At 48.9% G+C, this 18034-nt stretch overlaps 1 protein-coding gene across 1 annotated transcript in view; it reads right to left on the reverse strand.

The window, feature by feature from the left end:
• The window catches only part of LOC147678936 (CD5 antigen-like), a 385256-nt gene that overhangs the window by 258303 nt on the left and 108919 nt on the right, over nucleotides 1-18034 (reverse strand). The window contains exon 2 of the mRNA XM_086944699.1: nucleotides 10401-10721. Within this exon, the coding sequence (XP_086800825.1) occupies nucleotides 10401-10721 (321 nt within the window). The remainder of the gene's footprint in view (nucleotides 1-10400; nucleotides 10722-18034) is intronic.

The following is an 18034-nucleotide window of genomic DNA, read 5'->3' on the forward strand; positions in this document are numbered from 1 at the left end:
CACATTAAGAGGTGCAATACTCTGAACCCAGCCACGTTGTTGCCGATTCTAGTCGAGTCAGGAGATGTTGGAGAGCAACATGACTGTTTCTTTAGGACAGAAAAAAAAACGAAAGGAAGAGTAGACCTTAGAGACTCTCCTCTTACTGAATGTGACAGTACTTTGTGGGCTGATGGTTCATGCTTCAAGTTGCCGAGTGGTGATACGACTGCGGCATATGCTGTTACGACTTTACACACGATTGTTAAAACTGCACGCATCCCACACAACTCAGCACAAGCAGCAGAATTGATTGCACTTACAAGAGCGTGTGTGTTAGCAAAAGGAAAACGAGTGAATGTGTACACTGACAGTCAATACGCCTTTGGTGTTGCTCACAGTTTTGGACGATTGTGGCGTGAACGTGGGTTCCTGACTTCGCATGGTACTAAGATCTAGCATGGTCAGTTGGTGAATGAGCTTCTTGAATCGCTGACCTTGCGATTGTGAAATGCAGTGCACACAAAACGGTCATGGATGATGTTGGTCGTGGAAATGCATTTGCGGGTGAAGTTGCGAAAGACACTGCAAGGGATGTGATGAGTCGAATGTATGTTGCAGGCCCTGCAAGATGGGTCCCAGAAATAGGAATGTGCGAATATACAATAGAAAGTGTGATGTCCATTCAAACTGAAGCTACAGAGAAAGAGTTGAGTGTGTGGAGAGAGAAGACGGGTAAATTGGATGCGAATGGTTGTTGGGTTGAATTGTCAGAACATCAGCGTTGGTTGTTACCCGATGCGTATGTGCCTGCAGTGGTTACAATGGCCCATGGGATGGCTCAAATCAGTGTGAAAGGGATTTGCAAGTTGTTGGCTCCAGTATGGCAAAACGCTAGAATTCCTAAGTGTGCAGAGAATGTGGTCAAGAACTGCATGGTGTGTCTGAAGTACAATCCTGGTAGGGGAACCCCAACTCCAGCTGGTCATTTTGCTCCTCCTACGTATCCGTTCGAGGTTTTGCAGCTAGATTTCATCCACATGGAAAGGTGCAACAATTTGAAATACGTACTCGTTGTTGTCTGTGCTTTTTCAAGATGGGTGGAAGCATATCCGTTAAAGGATAATACTGCTTTGTCCACAGCTAAAGCCCTTGTCAAAGAGGTCTTCCCTAGATTCGGAATGCCGGGAATGGTCTGGAGTGATAATGAGAGTGAATTTGTGGGGCAAGTGATGAAGAAAGTATGTGAAGGGCTAGGCATACATCAAAAGTTCCACGCTGCAAATCACCCCCAATCAGCTGGACTGGTAGAATGCTACAACGGCACACTAAAACTTAAGTTAGCCAAGATCCAAGCGAGCACTGGTCTTAAATTGCCTGACGCACTGCCTTTGGCACTCCTATCAACAAGAAGGACTGTGCACTCTAGAGTGGGACTTAGTCCGCACGAAATCGTGTTCGGCCGCCCGGCCAACAAATGGGGAGTGCCAAGGCCCACTAAGTTCAGCGAGATCGAACAACCTGTACTGCTCAATTACCTGTATGAATTGACAACTAAATTGCGTGTTTTACACCAACAGGTACATGACAATCTACCTCCAGTCTCTGAAGCTCCAGGACACCCTATCGATCCCGGCTCCTGGGTATTGGTCAGAAACTTCCAGCGAACAAAGAATGACCAGCCCCGGTGGACCGGCCCTCATCTAGTCCTTTTATCAACAAGATCAGCTGTACGAGTGGAGGGGAAAAAGCATTGGATCCATGGCGTACACTGTAAGAGGGTCCCTTTGCCTCTGCCGTACGACCGGAGCGTCCAGGAGGGGGTCGCTGACTCTGAGACCTAGACTATACCTCGCTTTCTGCCTTTTAGCGATGCACACATGAAAGGAGCAAACTCTGAGAACGAAAGCGATAACATTTTGCAAGTAGCTGTGCCACCGTCAATTCGATTGAACACTACCGAACCTGAACTTTTGTTCCAAGACCAAACAGCACCTGGAAGAACACGTTATAATTTGAGACCGAGAACTGTGACTATGGACAAATAAACCTTTTTATAATTTGAGACCGAGAACTTTGACTATGGACAAATAAATGTTTTTTCTTCTATTTTTGAAAGTGCAGCTCTCTCTCCTCTGAGAAATTTGCTTATTTTTGTTTTTTCGAACCGCCATCCGGGTTCAGCTGCTAGGGTCGCAGCTGCCCAAAGTCTTTGGGGTGCAGCCGAAGACGTTAGGTCGACGGTTCTGGTTGGTCTAAGGGAGTTGCCCTGGACTGACAGAAGCATTCCTTAGCAGAATCACCCTACCGCCGCGGGCAGCAATTGTAGAGGGTGGAGTTTTTCAAGATGGAGAGACCTGCCAAAGAGATGAACTTTAAAACCAGAATGTGTACATTAATGACAAAAGCACGATTTTTGATATTCTGTATTTCCATGTTGCTTAGCGTTGTGATGTTTTTAATAGGATATGTTTTATTCACCTTTCAAGTAACGTTTGCACCCACTACACAGCCCTTACCTCCTTCTACTGTTCCTTCACATTCTTTTTACCCTTTGCCTGAACACGAGTCCGCTAGGAGATCAGAATTTGCCAATAATTCATTCATTCAGCTTTTACACCAACACCAACTAGTGGTGAACACAACTAACTGTTGGGTGTGTGGTCTTATGCCACATACTACCGATAAGGGTATTCCGTACCTGGTCCTACCATTCAGCTACTATGGTTCTCTATGGGCGTTTCAGACGATGTTCATATATGCCATCGAACCATATCCCCCACGTTCTGCAAAAAGTAACTCGAGTAACAAAGCGTTAATAGTGGGAATCACCAATATGAACAGGGACATCGACTCGTATAGAACGATTCCCAGAGAGGAGTCGCAAGCATACACTAGATGGAACATAACAGGATATAGAGTTGCGCTGAGTGAGAATGAGCAAGCGAAAAGGTCTTCCCCGATTTGGATTGTACCCCATCAGGGGCACCTATGTCTGCAAGGTTATGGCAAAAACCCAAGAGCTCAATTAGGGAAAAGTGTCTGCACTGAAACATATGTCTTTACGTCCCAGACTTCTCCTTCGTTCGTAGCAGCTAAGGGTACCTATTTCATCTGCCATGATAGAGCCTATACATGGTTGCCCCCTGACTTCTCGGGCACATGTTTTGTTTCGTTCCTGTTGCCTCCCACCTACACGGCCGCAGCAGACTACCACAGGACAAGGATAGTTAGAGGTGCTGTGAGTAAAGACGACACTGCCGGACAAGAGTTTGGAGATTTCATAAAGGGTTTTCTGCCGATTTGGGGGCCTATGGTGAACAGCAGGAACATAAGGCAATTGACAAGGGTGGTTGAATCTACTGTGATTGAAACAGCTGGTGACTGCCGAACTCTATTCGGATCGTTTTATGACCCTTCAGAACAGGGTCGCATTAGACGTCATACTTGCAGACCGAGGTGGGGTATGTAAAGTGATCCAATCCAGTTCCTGCGTCTTCGTCCCAGACAACGCCCCAACAGTATACCAGGCCATCTCCAAACTGCACAAAATCTCTGAATCCATTCACATAGATAAAGGAGACTGGTCACTGATGGGGTGGGTCTGGGAACTGATATCCTCCTGGGGATGGAAGATTCTGATAGTCATTGGGATGATCTTAGCCATTCTTTTCCTTTTCTGTCTGTGTGTACAGTGTGCTCCTGCAATATGTGGCCTCTGTGCTGCATCATGTATAAGGAAACCTGTATCAAGAGATGAACTAAGTAATAGGATGATGCTACAGCAACATCTCAATGACTTTATGAATATAGACATGGACTCAGATTAGCATGTGTATAGGTTATTGCCTATGTAAGGGCAAAAGGAGGGTCTGTGGTACTGAAAATTCTGGATCCGTGTTATAAACATTGTCATATCATGACGATTTTGGTATCGACAGACCGGAAATGACAAGTACACTATACACACGCATTTTCTGTATATTCGAGCATTGGGATCACCCTTAAACCATAGTTTCCGTTTCGAACCCTCGGGTTCCATTTTGTGAATTGCAGCCATTTTGTGATTGCCCTAGCATAGCCAAAAAGGTAAAGGCCAAACTCGAGTCTGAAGGACAAATACACCTTAGCTGACTCCTCTGTGACCTGGGCAAGCTGACTCCACTGCCCGAAGCCAAACCTGTTCGGCCTGCTCCTTCCCATCGGCCGAGCGAGATTAGTATCAAGGCACAACATGCCATAAACCTTTCATCGCGCACAAACCATGCCCAATCTTACACACACCTGTCTCTGTTTTTTTCTTTATGACCTGCTTTACGAGGAGGAGGTTCCCGGTTTTATTGGGGGTCCACCGATATCTGATGGAAATACTGGACCTTGCTGGGTAATTGATCATGGGTTGGAATTACTAAAATGTGGGCTTGTCATCTTGACTCCGCTTTTCCTTTGTAGTGAAAATATTCGAATGGTCTAACTGTAAAATAAGGAATTTGTGCCTAAAGCTTAATATTTTGTATAAAAAGAGAAGGCCGGTTCAAACGTTTGAGAAGTCTCCTGAGAACCTACATGCTGTTGTACTTCTAGGATACCCGTTACTGGTTGCAACCAATAAATACGATCTTTGACTTCACCTAGAAGACTCTATGATTCTGTAGTCCGAAACAGGAAGGACTCGAGGTCTTCGGGTGTTGCCCCCTGGCCCCGCTGGGTTCCGAAAAACCCAGTACCTCACACCGGCCGCGGGGGGCGACCCTGCACTCGGTGCGCCCGCTCTAAGGTGTAAGAAGTTGATAGCCCCTCCGGGGCCACAACTGTTTGTAGCCAATGTTCCAGATAGCTCACCATATCCGATCCCTCAATTTTCTCAGGCACACCTGCTACGCGAATGTTGTTGCGCCTTTTCCTGCCTTCCGCGTCTTCAGCCCTCCGCTCGAGTTCCGTAAGGCGGTTCAGGACCCCCGCCATAGAGGTGGACAGAGCAGTCTGTGCAGGTTCCAACTTTTCAATCGTAATCTCGGTTTGCTTTACTCGGTCCACCAGTTTCGAATGGTCTGCGCGCAGCAGACCCAGTCCCGTTGTGACCTGCGCGATGTCTTGCTGGAGAGCCGCCCGGGTGACGTTTATGGCCATAAAAATCCTATCCAATTGGAGCTGTATTCTGGGTTCCCTGTAGGAGTCCGGTTCGCCACTATTCTCCCGGAGCGGAGACTCCGCCCCTGAAGGCTAGGGGTCTTCTTCCTTCTTACCTTGAGGCTTACCCATAATTGCTGCCGTTGCGTCTGGGCAACTGTACTCCACAGTGTCTCCTGCACCCCCTCCAGGTCCGCAGCGATGCGCTCTTCACTCCTCCCAATGAACTTAGTGTGGTCCACTCCCCAGGGCGGCACCGCTCAGGAGAGGTCCCAGTTCAATCAATCTGGCCAGGCAAGAGTATGTGCAGGTTCGCAGCCTCCCTATGTAGGCCTTCAAGACCTCGCGGCATGCCCGCGCCCCAACGAGAGGTCCCTATTCGAGTGGTGCAGGTAAAGCCTCTCCTATGCACCCCGGTTCCCCAAGATCGAGGGCGAGGAGGGGAGAAAGGGAGAGGGAAAGGCCCATCCACAAGTTCAGGCGCACTCTGTACCTCCACGTCGTCGCACTCTTCCAAATGTCTTTAGAACAGCTGTTAAGTACCCAGGTCACGTGCCGGAGGCGGGGGGTCAGGAGCAACGCCGCACAATCCCCAGGACACAACCCTCGAGGGGGAGGGGGTGCCCTTCCAGTTGATGGTGCTGTGCTTCCACCGCCTTCACAGTGTCCACATTCAGCGTAGGTGGCCGGAGGGGCGGGAGAACAGGTCTGTCGTGCCCCCAGCACCGTTCCCAATCACACTGCAGTGACCGGCAACCGGCCCGCCGGAGCCCGGAGACGTCCCGCCAGAGTGCGCCTCCAATGCGCCGTCTGCCGAGCAATGTCCGCTGTCTTCCACAATCCTGCAGTCCCACCCAGGCACTGCGCGAGGGGGGTTAGGGGGGTGCTGGCGGAGAGTCCCCCACTGATCTTCTGGGCCCGTAGGTGGTGTCAGTAATCAAGGTACGGGGTACACCCCCCCGGGTGGCGGCGGCACGCCCCCGGGGCCCCCGACAAACGAGGCACCCGTAATAGTCAGGTCCCCGCAGCTCACTTCCAGTGCTCTGGCTCCAACATCGCGTCGGGGGGCCCCGGGTGTTTCTTCCGGTGGCATGGAGCCCCGCTCGCAGCCAGCTCGGAGGGGCCTCCTCCAGCGCACAGTTCTCTCCTCCATCGACTCAGAGCCAGGGCCAGGCGATGCAACCGGATGCTCGTTCGGTGGGTCGCGGCTCGCTGCAGAGTCAATCATTGGCGAAGGCCGCCACAATCAGCTCCCGCTTCGCAGGACAGGACACCTCAGCTTCTCCACCCAGGGCTCCAGCCCCCCCCCGCGGCTCCACCACTGCAGGCACCCAAGGCACCAAGAAGCCAGCGCTCCGCCACCGGGCAGGTTTGTCCAACACTAGGCCCGGTCGGAGACTATGACCACCACCGGCGCCATCTTGACCCGCTCGGCCACCACCATCATCGCTCCGAATCGCGGGGAACTCTATCTGTTCCGCTCCCGGTACAGCAGGTCTCAGTGCCTCCTCCTTCTGCTCGGCTTCACACAGTTCCGGGACGAGTCTGGGGACCCAGGAGGCACTCAAAACAGGAGAAATGCGGGGCAATGGGCACGAAGCTCAATGCTGTTATGTTATGTTATGTTATGTTAAATTAATTTGTAGAGCGCACTAACACCGTTAGGTTCCTTGGCGCTGATTGGAGAGAGCAGAGAGAGACAGAACTAACATAACAATAGATAAGAATTTAATTGTAGGCTTCAGTGAAGAGGTGAGTTTTGAGGGAGGATCTGAAACTGGAATAGAGGGAGGATAGCCTGAGCGGGAGAGGTAAAGAATTCCAAAAGGACGGGGCTAGGAAGGAGAACCTAAGGCCACCGTGTTTCTTCCGCTTGAATCTGGGGACAGATAAGAGGGCCATATGGGAAGACCGGAGAGTGCGGGGGGGGTCATAGAGATGAAGCAGAGAAGAAATGAAAACGGGGCCCTGACCAGAGAGGGATTTGAAGATGGTACAACCCAGCTTGAATTTGCAACGAGCAGAAACCGGGAGCCAGTGGAGATCCTTTAAAAGCGGTTGGACATGTTGATCTCTCGGCTGATGATAAATCAGACGGGCGGCCTGGTTTTGGATCAGCTGGAGTCTCCTAAGTTGGTAAACAGGGATGCCTACGTATAATACGTTCGCGTAGTCAAGCCTAGACATGACTAACGCAAGCAAGGCCAAAGTGAGGGCATCGGTGGTAAGTAGGCGAGAGATCTTGCGTATCTTCCTGAGCTGAAAATGACTAGAGGAGACGACAGCACTAATCTGGGGTGTCATAGATAGATCGTTGCTGATGACAACACCCAGACTTTTTGCTGAATTGACGGGACAAGGCGGGGTACCCAGGCTGGCCGGCCAGAAAGAGGGATGCCAAGGATTGGAGGGTCCCCCGACAAGCACCAGCTCGGTCTTGTCGGGGTTAAGTTTCAGGTGGTTTACGCCCATCCAATCACTAATGAAACAAAGGGTGTTTTGGAAAGTAGAAATGGATTCGGACCCGGAGTCAATGGTAAAGACCAATTGAATGTCATCCGCATAGTTAAATGCGGAGACATTGAAACGGTGAAGGGAACGGATTAACGGGGCCAAATATAAATTAAAAAGAAGGGGGGAAAGGGAAGAGCCCTGAGGGACACCACAGGTCAGCTCGACCTGAGAGGCGGAGAACTGAGACAGCCTGACGGCCTGGTGGCGGTGGGTCAGGAAAGAGCGCACCCAGTCCAGGGCAATGCCCTGGATGCCAGCCTCTCTGACACGGTCGACCAGGATGTCATGGTCGACCGTGTCAAAGGCGGCTGACAGATCCAAAAGGACCAGGGCCTGACAGATGTTAGTGTCGGCGCCCCTGCGAAGTTCGTCCATCACAGAGAGGATGACTGCTTCTGTGGAATGTGCTGGTCTAAATCCAGCCTGCTGGGGGTCCAAAACACAGGAGTCTTCCACAAAGGAGGTGAGGGTTTGGGTAACATGGGACTCCAAAACCTTACTGAGGAAGGGGAGGAGAGAAATTGGGCGATAGTTGCTCATGTTGGACTGGTCAGCCGTGGGTTTTTTCAAGATAGCGACCACTTCTGCCCGTTTAAAAGATCCTGGGACCACCCCCGTAGTCAAAGAGTTATTTAAAAGAGCTAAAGGGGGGTCCGGGCATGAAGTGAAGGCTTCCCGTAGAGCCGACGGGGGGCAACAATCGCTAGGAGATCCGGAGGAGACTTTAAACAGAAGGGAAAGGAATTTGTCTTCAGAAATGAGTGGGAGCTGGGTAAGGGTGTCGGTGCGATGGGAAAGGAAAGGAATGGGAGGAGGGGAAACTGAAGAGACGTGGACAGAAATGCTGGCTTTAATTTTGACAATTTTGTCCACAAAGAATTGATTCAAAGAATCACACAGTAGCTGGGAAGGGAGAGGAGCGATGGTGACTCTCGCCGGATTCGATAATTCCTCAACAATAGAAAAGATGTCTTTGGACTTGTTGATGGAATTCAAGATCTTATTGGAGAAATAACAAGATTTAGCCCTGGCTATGGCAGACTTGTATTCTCTCAGCTGAGAGGAGAAGACCGCTTTAGTCTGTAAAGAATAGTCTCGACGCCAGCGTCTTTCGGCCTGACGAAGACTAAGTTTCTGTGCCTTAAGTTCCTCGGTGAACCACCTATGTGCGTCATGATTTCGCCGCGTTTTGACGGGTTTTAAAGGTGCCACCGAGTCGGCGGCGGAGACCAGCCAGTGGACAAGATTGTCGGACTGAGAGTCAATAGAGATAGAGGGTTCCATAATAGCAGGAGCAGATGAACTCAGGAGGGAGGTGAATTTGTTGATGTCAGCCTTGTTCCAGTTGCGTGCCAGAAAGTTGGAATCTCGGGCAACACTAACCGGAGCAGGCTTAGCAAAGGAAAAGGTGATGAGTGAATGATCCGACCAAAGACAGGGAAGAACAAGGGGGGTAGAGATATCTAGGGAAGAGGTCCATACCTGATCCAGGATATGACCTTTGGTGTGCGTGGGTGTGTGTATATGCTGGGTGCAATTAAAACCCAGCATAAGCTCAGAAAAGGCGAGGGAATCAGAGGTTTCGTGGGGATCGGATGGCCAATAATTAAAGTCGCCCAGGACCAAAACATTGGTGTTATTAATGGTCAGCTGCGAGATAAGCTCACCGAACTGGACGGAGAAATTTGGCATGGATTGGGGAGGACGGTAGACTAGGACACATACTAGAGATGAGCCGGGTTGCTCCAACCTGAGTGCCAGACAGTCGACCATGGAGATACTAGTGGTAGGCACCCTGGAAAACCGGATTGGGTGCCTAATGATGGCTGCAACCCCACCGCCCACTTTACCAGAGGGGCGGTTAGCTTGTAGAATGTAATATCCGGGGGGAATAGCCGCCAGGATATCAGGAGTGGAATCATCTGTGAGCCAGGTCTCGGTCAGGAATAGGATATCAGGCTGTTCCGATCCTAGAAGATAGAAGATGTCAGATTGGTGGCCGACCAGAGACCGGGTGTTAAGGTACATCACAGATAAAGAAGGGTTGGGTCCTAGTCCCGAGATGGGAGGAGAGGATTTGGCGAAAAAATCCGGGGGTGTATGGATAGGAGATGAGTGAATGATCTCAGGAAATATAGTCCTAGGAGCAGGCAGACCGCTCACGCAGCCTTTCCCATCGGCTCACAAGCCACGCCCCTTCAGATTTCAGTGTTATATGAAATAACTAAGTTAAAATCCAGAATAATTACTTTAAGAGAGGTAGCATTTCGAAAAGATGATCAAGCATTAATAAAGGACTATATATCATACAGATATGACTGGATACACAGGGAGGAAGAGGAAAAGGAGGTGGAATTATTTCAACATTCAGACCTAGATCCCTTAGGGTTGATATAACTCCTTCATCCACCCCATAGAGATGGCCAATTTTTGCAGAATCTGAGTTTGGGGTAAAAAATGCAAATCTTTGAATATAAACTTCACTTTTAGAATCTATAGTGTATGCCCACTATTGGCAAAGATATTACAAACCTGTTTTAGAAGGAAAAAAAACATGTTTCAAGAGGGCACAAAATGGAGGGACAATAACCGGGAGAGACAGATCTTTATTGCCAATTGAATATCTTTCCTCCTGTGTAGAATTCGGGAAGTGGGAGAGAATGAAGAGTTTGTGTAGAACAAACCCAAGAAAGACAAATGTCACAAACCAAAAGTGTACAGTTTACTCAATGTCTGATTTGTCAGAATTACTCTGGGGAATCTGACGCGATTCTTACCTGTGCAGTGTACCGACGCATCCCTTCTTGTATCACAAGATGGTTGTGGTCTGGAGCTGTAGGAACACTGTAACACGCTGGACTCATCTCCTCTGCAGCCCACATTGGATATTCTAGGAGGCATGTTTCGGAAGGTTCCAAAGACAGACCCTCCAGGCGCTGAGATTGGCACTCCACACCCCAGCTGCCTGCAGACCACAGCAGCATCGTTCATATCCCAATACAAGTCGCAAATTGTTCCTTCAATGCCATTGATTATAACCAGCACAGCCCCAGCACAAGGATCCGCAGCATTAGAGAGGCGAACAACATCTGTATCAACTGCACAGAAATAGAGAGAAATTAAACATTTACTATATTTCAAACCATAAATGTATGTATTAAGTGCAACTCTCAGCACAGTGCCCTCATATCAATCTCACCCAATCACAGGGAGGCAGGGAGGAGGGAGAGAGAGAGAGAAAATGGAAGAGACAGAGAAAGATAAAGATCGAGCAAGAGGTAGAGAGAGGGGGAAAGAGAGAACAAGAGTAAGCAGGAGAAAAAAGAGGGCGAGACCAAGAAAGAAAGAGAAAGAATGAGAGAAAGTGGGGAGAGAACAAAGAAAGAGAGAGGATAAGAGAAGATGGGGTGAGAAAAAGATAGAGATGGTGAGAGAACAGGTAAGATAGAGAGATGAATATCGAGTAACCGAGAGATAGATTCGAACAGGGACCAAGAGAGGGAGTGAGAACAAGAGAAATGGAGGGCGAGAAATAGACCCAGAGGCAGTGGGAGATAAGATAGAGAACAAGAGAAGGAAATAGAGAGTGAAAGATAAAAAATGTGAAGGGAGAGAGAGAAAGAGAGTGGGAGAAAAAGGAAGATTATTAGTGACAGATCAAGAGAGAAAAAACAGAAGTGTGAAACAGGGAGAGAACAGAAAGAGAAGCAGTGAGAGCATGAGAGAAGAGAGAGGGTGGAATAGAAAAGTGAGAGAGAGAGAGAGAAGAGAGATAGTGAGAGAAAGAGAAAGTGAGAGAGAGAAAGAGACAAATGGAGCAAAGAAGAGAGAGAAAGAGGGAAAGAAAAAACAGAGGGCGAACAAGAGCAAACATGAACAATAGAGAGGGCAGAAGAAGAGAGAGAAAGGAAGAGAGAGAGGTAGGGAGAAGGGGAGAGGCCATGAGAGGCAGAGAGAAAGAGAGTGATTGAGAAGGGTCTGGAAAAAGTGGGCCTCATTTATGAGTTATTGCCATAGGGAAGCGCTGCAGGCCTTCCTGCTGGCTTCACTACGGCAAAAGAAAAGGGCTGGAATGTGCTGTATCTTATAGATACGGCACATTCCAGCCCTTCCTGTCCTTCTCCCCTGCGCCGGCTCACAATGGGCTGCCTGTGCCAACGCAGGCACCTTTGCACCATGGTGCAAGGGTGCCTGCGCTGTGGGGATGATTATTTTTGTACAGGAAGGGAAACCTCTCTAAACAAAAATAATCACGAGGCTTTTCCTCTTTCTGAGTGTGGTGCACAATGCAGCACACATAGAAAAGGGAAACACGAGGAGGAATAAAGACATTTCTCCCCGTTGCACCTCCCTTATGCCTTCCCTGCGGAGGGGTAAGCTTTTGGCACTGCCTCAGATTTACGATTTCTCTGGGGCAGTGTCAAAAGGCCATGGATGTGGCTTGGAATGCCCCCAGCAACACCCATTGCACACCCGTTTAACACAGAGCACTGCGGTAAAGGGGCTGATCTTTATCAGGCAGCAGTACGCCCAAAGAAGTGGCATAGTGCTGACTGATAAATATCATGCAGGCTTCTGCGCCACAGAATGTCACAAAAATTGACATTCCGATGGCGCAAATCTTTACTGTTCACAATACTAAGAGATAGAATGTGAATGTCATGGATGGAGAGAGCAGAATACTTAATCCATATTGTGAGTGTTATGATGTTTACAAAAGCAAGCACTGAGGGGAATAACACACAGACATAGTGCTTAGACTCTGTGTTTTACGTCACATGCCCATACTTTTTAGCCACTGTGCATTATTATCGGTGGCTCTGTTCTTAGCTCATTTTTTCTCCCCTCTCTTACTGGTTGGATATATATATATATTTAGGTGACTGACCATCAATGTTTTTTCTTTTCACCTAATTTACCACTCGCACTTTGACGAGTGTACAGATTGGTAATCCATAGATACCTACACCCTGACTTTCCCATTCTTGAATCTGGGTAAGGACAGACATTCATTTTTATTACTCTATCACTGGGTCATGATAAAATGCTAGAAATCCTTCCTGGACTAATAGGGCGTGAAACATGTCGACCCGACTCACATCACTTGCACTCATGATTAAACTGTGCTTCCTCATTGGTCGGAAGTACAGTTTGGCTTTTGTTTTTAACCTTACAAGAGGGACCCAGGAATACATTTCTCCTTTCGGGTACCACTGTGGTATTTTTAATCCACAGTTCTATCCGCTCAGCATTCTTGCACTCACCATCACGCCATTTTTTACTTTAAAGATCTGTGCTAAAGAGCCCTCTCGTGGGACCCATGGGGTACCTCCCCCTCCGCCTGGGACGACTCTTGGTGGCCAGAGGCCCTTGGAAAAGCACCCATCCCGACGGACCACGCACGGAACCTGGGCGTCATCCTGGACTCCTCACTCTCGATGACCAAACAAGTCAACGCCGTTTCATCATCCTGTTTCAAAATTTCTTCGCATGCTCAAAAAAACATTTCACTGGATCCCCACCGAAACTAGGAAAATGGTCACCCACACACTGGTTACAAGCCGCCTGGACTACGGAAACACCCTTTACCCTTTACGCCGGAACCACTGCAAAACTCCAGAAAAAACTCCAACGCATCCAGAACGCATCAGCCAGACTCATACTAGACATCCCGCGTAAAGACCACATCTCTGATCACCTGAAAAACCTCCACTGGCTTCCTGTCAATAAGAGGATAACATTCCGCCTCCTAACCCACGCACACAAAGCACTTTGCGAACTTGGACCCGAATGCCTCAACACACGACTTTCCTTCTACACCCCCTCCCGCCAGCTACGCTCTTCCAACCAAGCCCTTGCTGCTGTACCTCGCATCAACAAAACCACCATGGGAGGAAGATCCTTCTCCTACCTAGCGGCTAAAACCTGGAACTCACTTCCCTCTCACCTTCGCCTCACTCAGAACCACCTAGCATTCAGAAAGCAACTTAAAACCTGGATATTCTACAAGTAATTCCCCACCCTTCTTCAAGCGCCTTGAGACCCTCTGGGTATGTAGCGCGCTATATAAATTATTTGACTTGACTTGACTTGACTGACCCCACGATGAGCAAAAACGCCCAATAATGAAGCAAGACACCCCCACGGGTGTGTGAGGGCAACACCTCCTAATAAGGAAGCCCCTCCATCTTTTCTGCCCCCCTAGCATCCTTCCTGTATTCTCCCACCTGCATTTCTCTGTCTTCTTAGGAACAACTACCCCTCTGTGTATTACATACCTGTTTTTGGAAGCTAGGATACTGGACCTCTTTGCGCTCCCCGTCCCCATTATTTCTGTTGTGTGAAGCACATTCTCACACAAAGGGATGAATTTTCCCAATACTTTCAGTGTGTACCAGGCAAGCTGTAACCTCCCAGGAGTGTTAGGCATTGCTTTCTATAAAAAATGGCAGGCCCCAAGAAAACTTTGAAAAATTGGTGCAAAATATTGGCTGTAATTACATAAGATGGTTACAAAATATGGGGGCTTACTTTTTACTTTAACATGGGAAAAAGTGACAAAAGCGGTGGCACAAGGGGCTTGTAAATAAATCCCATGGTTATGAAATGTTACATGTCCCTTTATTTTTCAAAACGAATGCAGCATCTTGTGTATTTAATGAAAAAACAAACTTGCAAAAACTGATTCCATAAACCTGTTTCTATTGAATTGGCTTCCACAAATGTTTCACCGTGGGTGTCATTGCCAGGATGATAACATCAATTATTTATTATAGTATGTTTCTTCACTTATTTTCCAGTTTTGCAACCTCTCCCACACTTTCCTCTTTGTTTTAGAAATGTGTCCAGAACTTCTCTCATTCTTCTTGTTTTCTTGCATTTCAATCAATTCTCTTAACTTCCTCCCTTCTAGAGTGTTATATTTCCTTTTAACAACAGGAGACACTCGTTCCTCCATCACTCTTCTTATTCACAACCTTACTCTTTGTGTTACATTTATATTTTTCTCCCCGCTGCTCCATCCCTGTCCTTGCGATGTTGTGGTGCCCCTTTACCTGTCTTCTCCCCCTGCATTTATTTGTACCCATCTTTCCCAACCACCTTTTCTCTCCCTCAACGTTTGTGTATTTCTCATTTACTCCCGGTGGTCATCTAATTCTGTAGATACCTTGATTGCCTTCAAATGTCCTATCCTTGATTGTGGGAGAAATAAAGACCAGCGACCCTGATTTTCTATACACCTCTCTCCCTTTTACCATTTAAAAAATAAATATGCTTATAAATGTTATTAAATTAGAAATAGTAAGACATTTTAAGCTTTGTATATATTGGGTACAGGCTTCAACTGAGTTCCAGGTTTATTTTATTCTTACTGAAATCTTCAGATTTCCTTGAAAATCGGTTGTCTTTATGTTGGTAATTTCCCATAATGGAGTTATCTCAGCCTACGTTTGTCAGGCCTTCAGTTTCTATCATGGGAACTTGTCAAATTCAGGTAGAATCATATGTAATTACTGAGGAGCCCATTCACAAAGGTACATTTAGATATGAGTAAATCTGCATTTGCAAAATGACTCTTACACGTTCCAGTGAATTTACTGCTTAGGGATTTTCACGGTTTCCAAGTGTGAATGTACTCCAAGTATCAACTTAAATCTCTCCACCCCATGAAACCAAGGGGATGAGATAGATATACTAGTGTAAGGTTACTACTTGTAATGTTTGACACATGACCGGAGTAGGGAGCCATGTTTGCTTAGTTACTCATGCCTCTTTCTTTGCTTACAACTTGGGCGGACACTATTTTGTGGAGACAATGTATTTGTTTGTGTGTGTGTGAGTATGTTTGCGTGTGCGTGTGTGCGCGTGTGCGCGTGTGCGCGTGTGTGTGCGTGTGCCATCGGTAGCCATATTGTCTTAGTTCTCCATGCCTTCTTTGGTTGCCATGTGAGTGACAATCATTTTGTGGAGTGTTTGCCTGAATATTAATAATTTTTGCTACTTTTGAAGGCTTTTTGCTAGGAATATTAATTATTATGGTCCGGTAGGAGCCGCTCACTTTTTATTCTCCTTGTTATGTTTTTTTTGTCCTGCGGATGATTGTAGTAGTTTATAGTACACGTTCAATTCATTGAATGTCCTATTACTTACCTGTAATCTTCATTACTCCTGGTCCCGTTGTCCTCGTCCCATTCCGTAACTAAGTGGAGATGACCATCTCCGCGACAGAAAAAAAGAACAGGAGCATGCTGGGATAACTAACCCACTCCCTCCCACTGGGAGTACATAAGAGGTACCAGTCCAGCATGCAGCCTGAAAATACCAAGCCATCAGACGGAAGGCCAGCCACCAGGGAGATAGGGAGGGGCGTAAGGAATGGGACGATGACAACGGGACCAGGAGTAATGAAGATTACTGGTAAGTAATAGGACATTACCCCCAGGTCCCTCCTGTACTCGTCCCATTCGGTAACTAAGTGGAGAATACCAAAACTGAGAACACTGCCTTCTGGAACCCCATCAGGGGCACCAGACCAAGAAATGGCAACCCAACAGGAGCAAAAGGAGCCCACAAGAAGGGGAAAAATGCAGGTAGGAGCGCACAACCAACCACTCTCCGAACCAAGCGGACAGAGCCGAGACCACAAAACCAGCAGGGGACAACCAGAAAAACACAAGAACCGCACCAGGCAAGCCAGAAGGAGGCCCCACACGCCCCCGAAAGAAGTCCAGGAGAAGCAGATGTACCCCAACGGAGAAACGGAGCCAGACAGGGCAACCGACTAGGGAGAAACTCCCAAGGGTGAAGCCCACAGACCTAGGCACTAGGCAGCCACCGAACCAGGGACCAAACAGGCCCACCGAGCCCAACGGCCATGAGCAGAGGAGAACAGGCTAAACAGGGTGGCAGAGCTGATGGCCTAGGAAGGAACACAGCAGAGGCAAGCCAGAGAGTAAAACACCCCCCCCCCCTCAAATTAGGGAAGGAGAACCACAGGTACAGGAAACCACAAAGGACCACACCAAAAGTGAGGGGAAGGAAGACTAAACCGAAAAGGCACACCAAAGCAAGAGAGCAAGGAAAGACACAACCAACCACAGGACCACCCCAACATACCAGGGAAAGCCACCAACAGAGCTGCAAAGACCAAAGAGTGCAGAACCAGACAAGAAAACAGGCAGCGACCCAGAGGAACAACCAGGAAGTAAAGGGGCAGGGAACCCAAGCAAGCCCCCCCAGCCAACGACAGCAGCAACAGGGAACCCGGAGGCCAGAAACCCACAGAAGGACCAGGCCACACGGCTGGACCAACTAACGGCCCAGCCGAGTCACTGAAGAGCAGCAGGAACAAAAAGACCACCCCACCGGGAGAAGAAACGGCCAAGCGGCCAGGCCCCGAGGCACATCCCCAAAGCAGGAGACACGAAGCTCAGCAACCCGCTCAACGGAGGCCAGAGAGAACAAAGAAGTGCAACCCGAAGCATATCCGGTAAAAAGAACAAGGCACAACCAAGAAAGACAACAACAGAGGCCGAACACGGAACAGGGGAAACCAAGCCCCAGAACCGGAAAGGAGGAAACACCTCCAAACATGAGCTGACCACCCGTCAGGAGGATAAAGGAGGACACCAAGGAACCACTGAACGTGACTCCCAAAAGGAGCAGAAGAAGGGCAAAACAGGAAAGACCAACAAGGATGCCAACAGCGCAACCCTGCAGGACCCACAAATGCCCATGAAGCCAGCCGGAGAAACCGGCAGGCCAGCAAGCCAGGAGGCACCCAACACGGCACCACCAGGACCCGGAAGGAGAACCAAGAAGAGGCACAGCAGCCAACCACAGCCAGGCCACCCAGAGAGCGGAGCAGCAGAGGGATGGAGCCCAGCAGCCCGCACAACGGACCCAGCACCACAGCCAGCCACTAAGGAGCAGCACAGGAAAGGACAGAAGACCAGCCCAGGACCGCGCCAAAGCCCAAGACAATGAGTGGCCTGGAAAGGACCCAAGAAGGGACCAAAAGAGGACCCAAGCAAACAATGGCTCCACAGCATAAAGCCCGACACCTCCAAGCCGAGAGGCGCACCAGTGACTCACACGCACCTGTGAGTGGGATGCCAAACACAGGGACTGCAAGGGCAAACCCAACAGGGTCAGAGCCCAGGCCCAATACCACACCGGAACAACCCAGGCACCAGAAACCAAAGGAGAGGAGCCTGGAGAAGCCAAAGGCGCACCACCCAACAAGGGACTGGGACCAGACCCCAACAAGGGGCGATGGAACACCCCAGAGCCAACAAAAGAGCAAGGGACACGGACACCACTGGCCGATAACAGCCCACACAGGAGCACAGGCCAGAGCCCCAGACCTGAGGCAAAGCCACCCGCAACCCAAAGTGGAGAGAGAGGAGTG

Source organism: Lissotriton vulgaris, chromosome 11 (assembly GCF_964263255.1).
Source record: "Lissotriton vulgaris chromosome 11, aLisVul1.2, whole genome shotgun sequence".
Lineage (NCBI taxonomy): Eukaryota > Metazoa > Chordata > Amphibia > Caudata > Salamandridae > Lissotriton > Lissotriton vulgaris.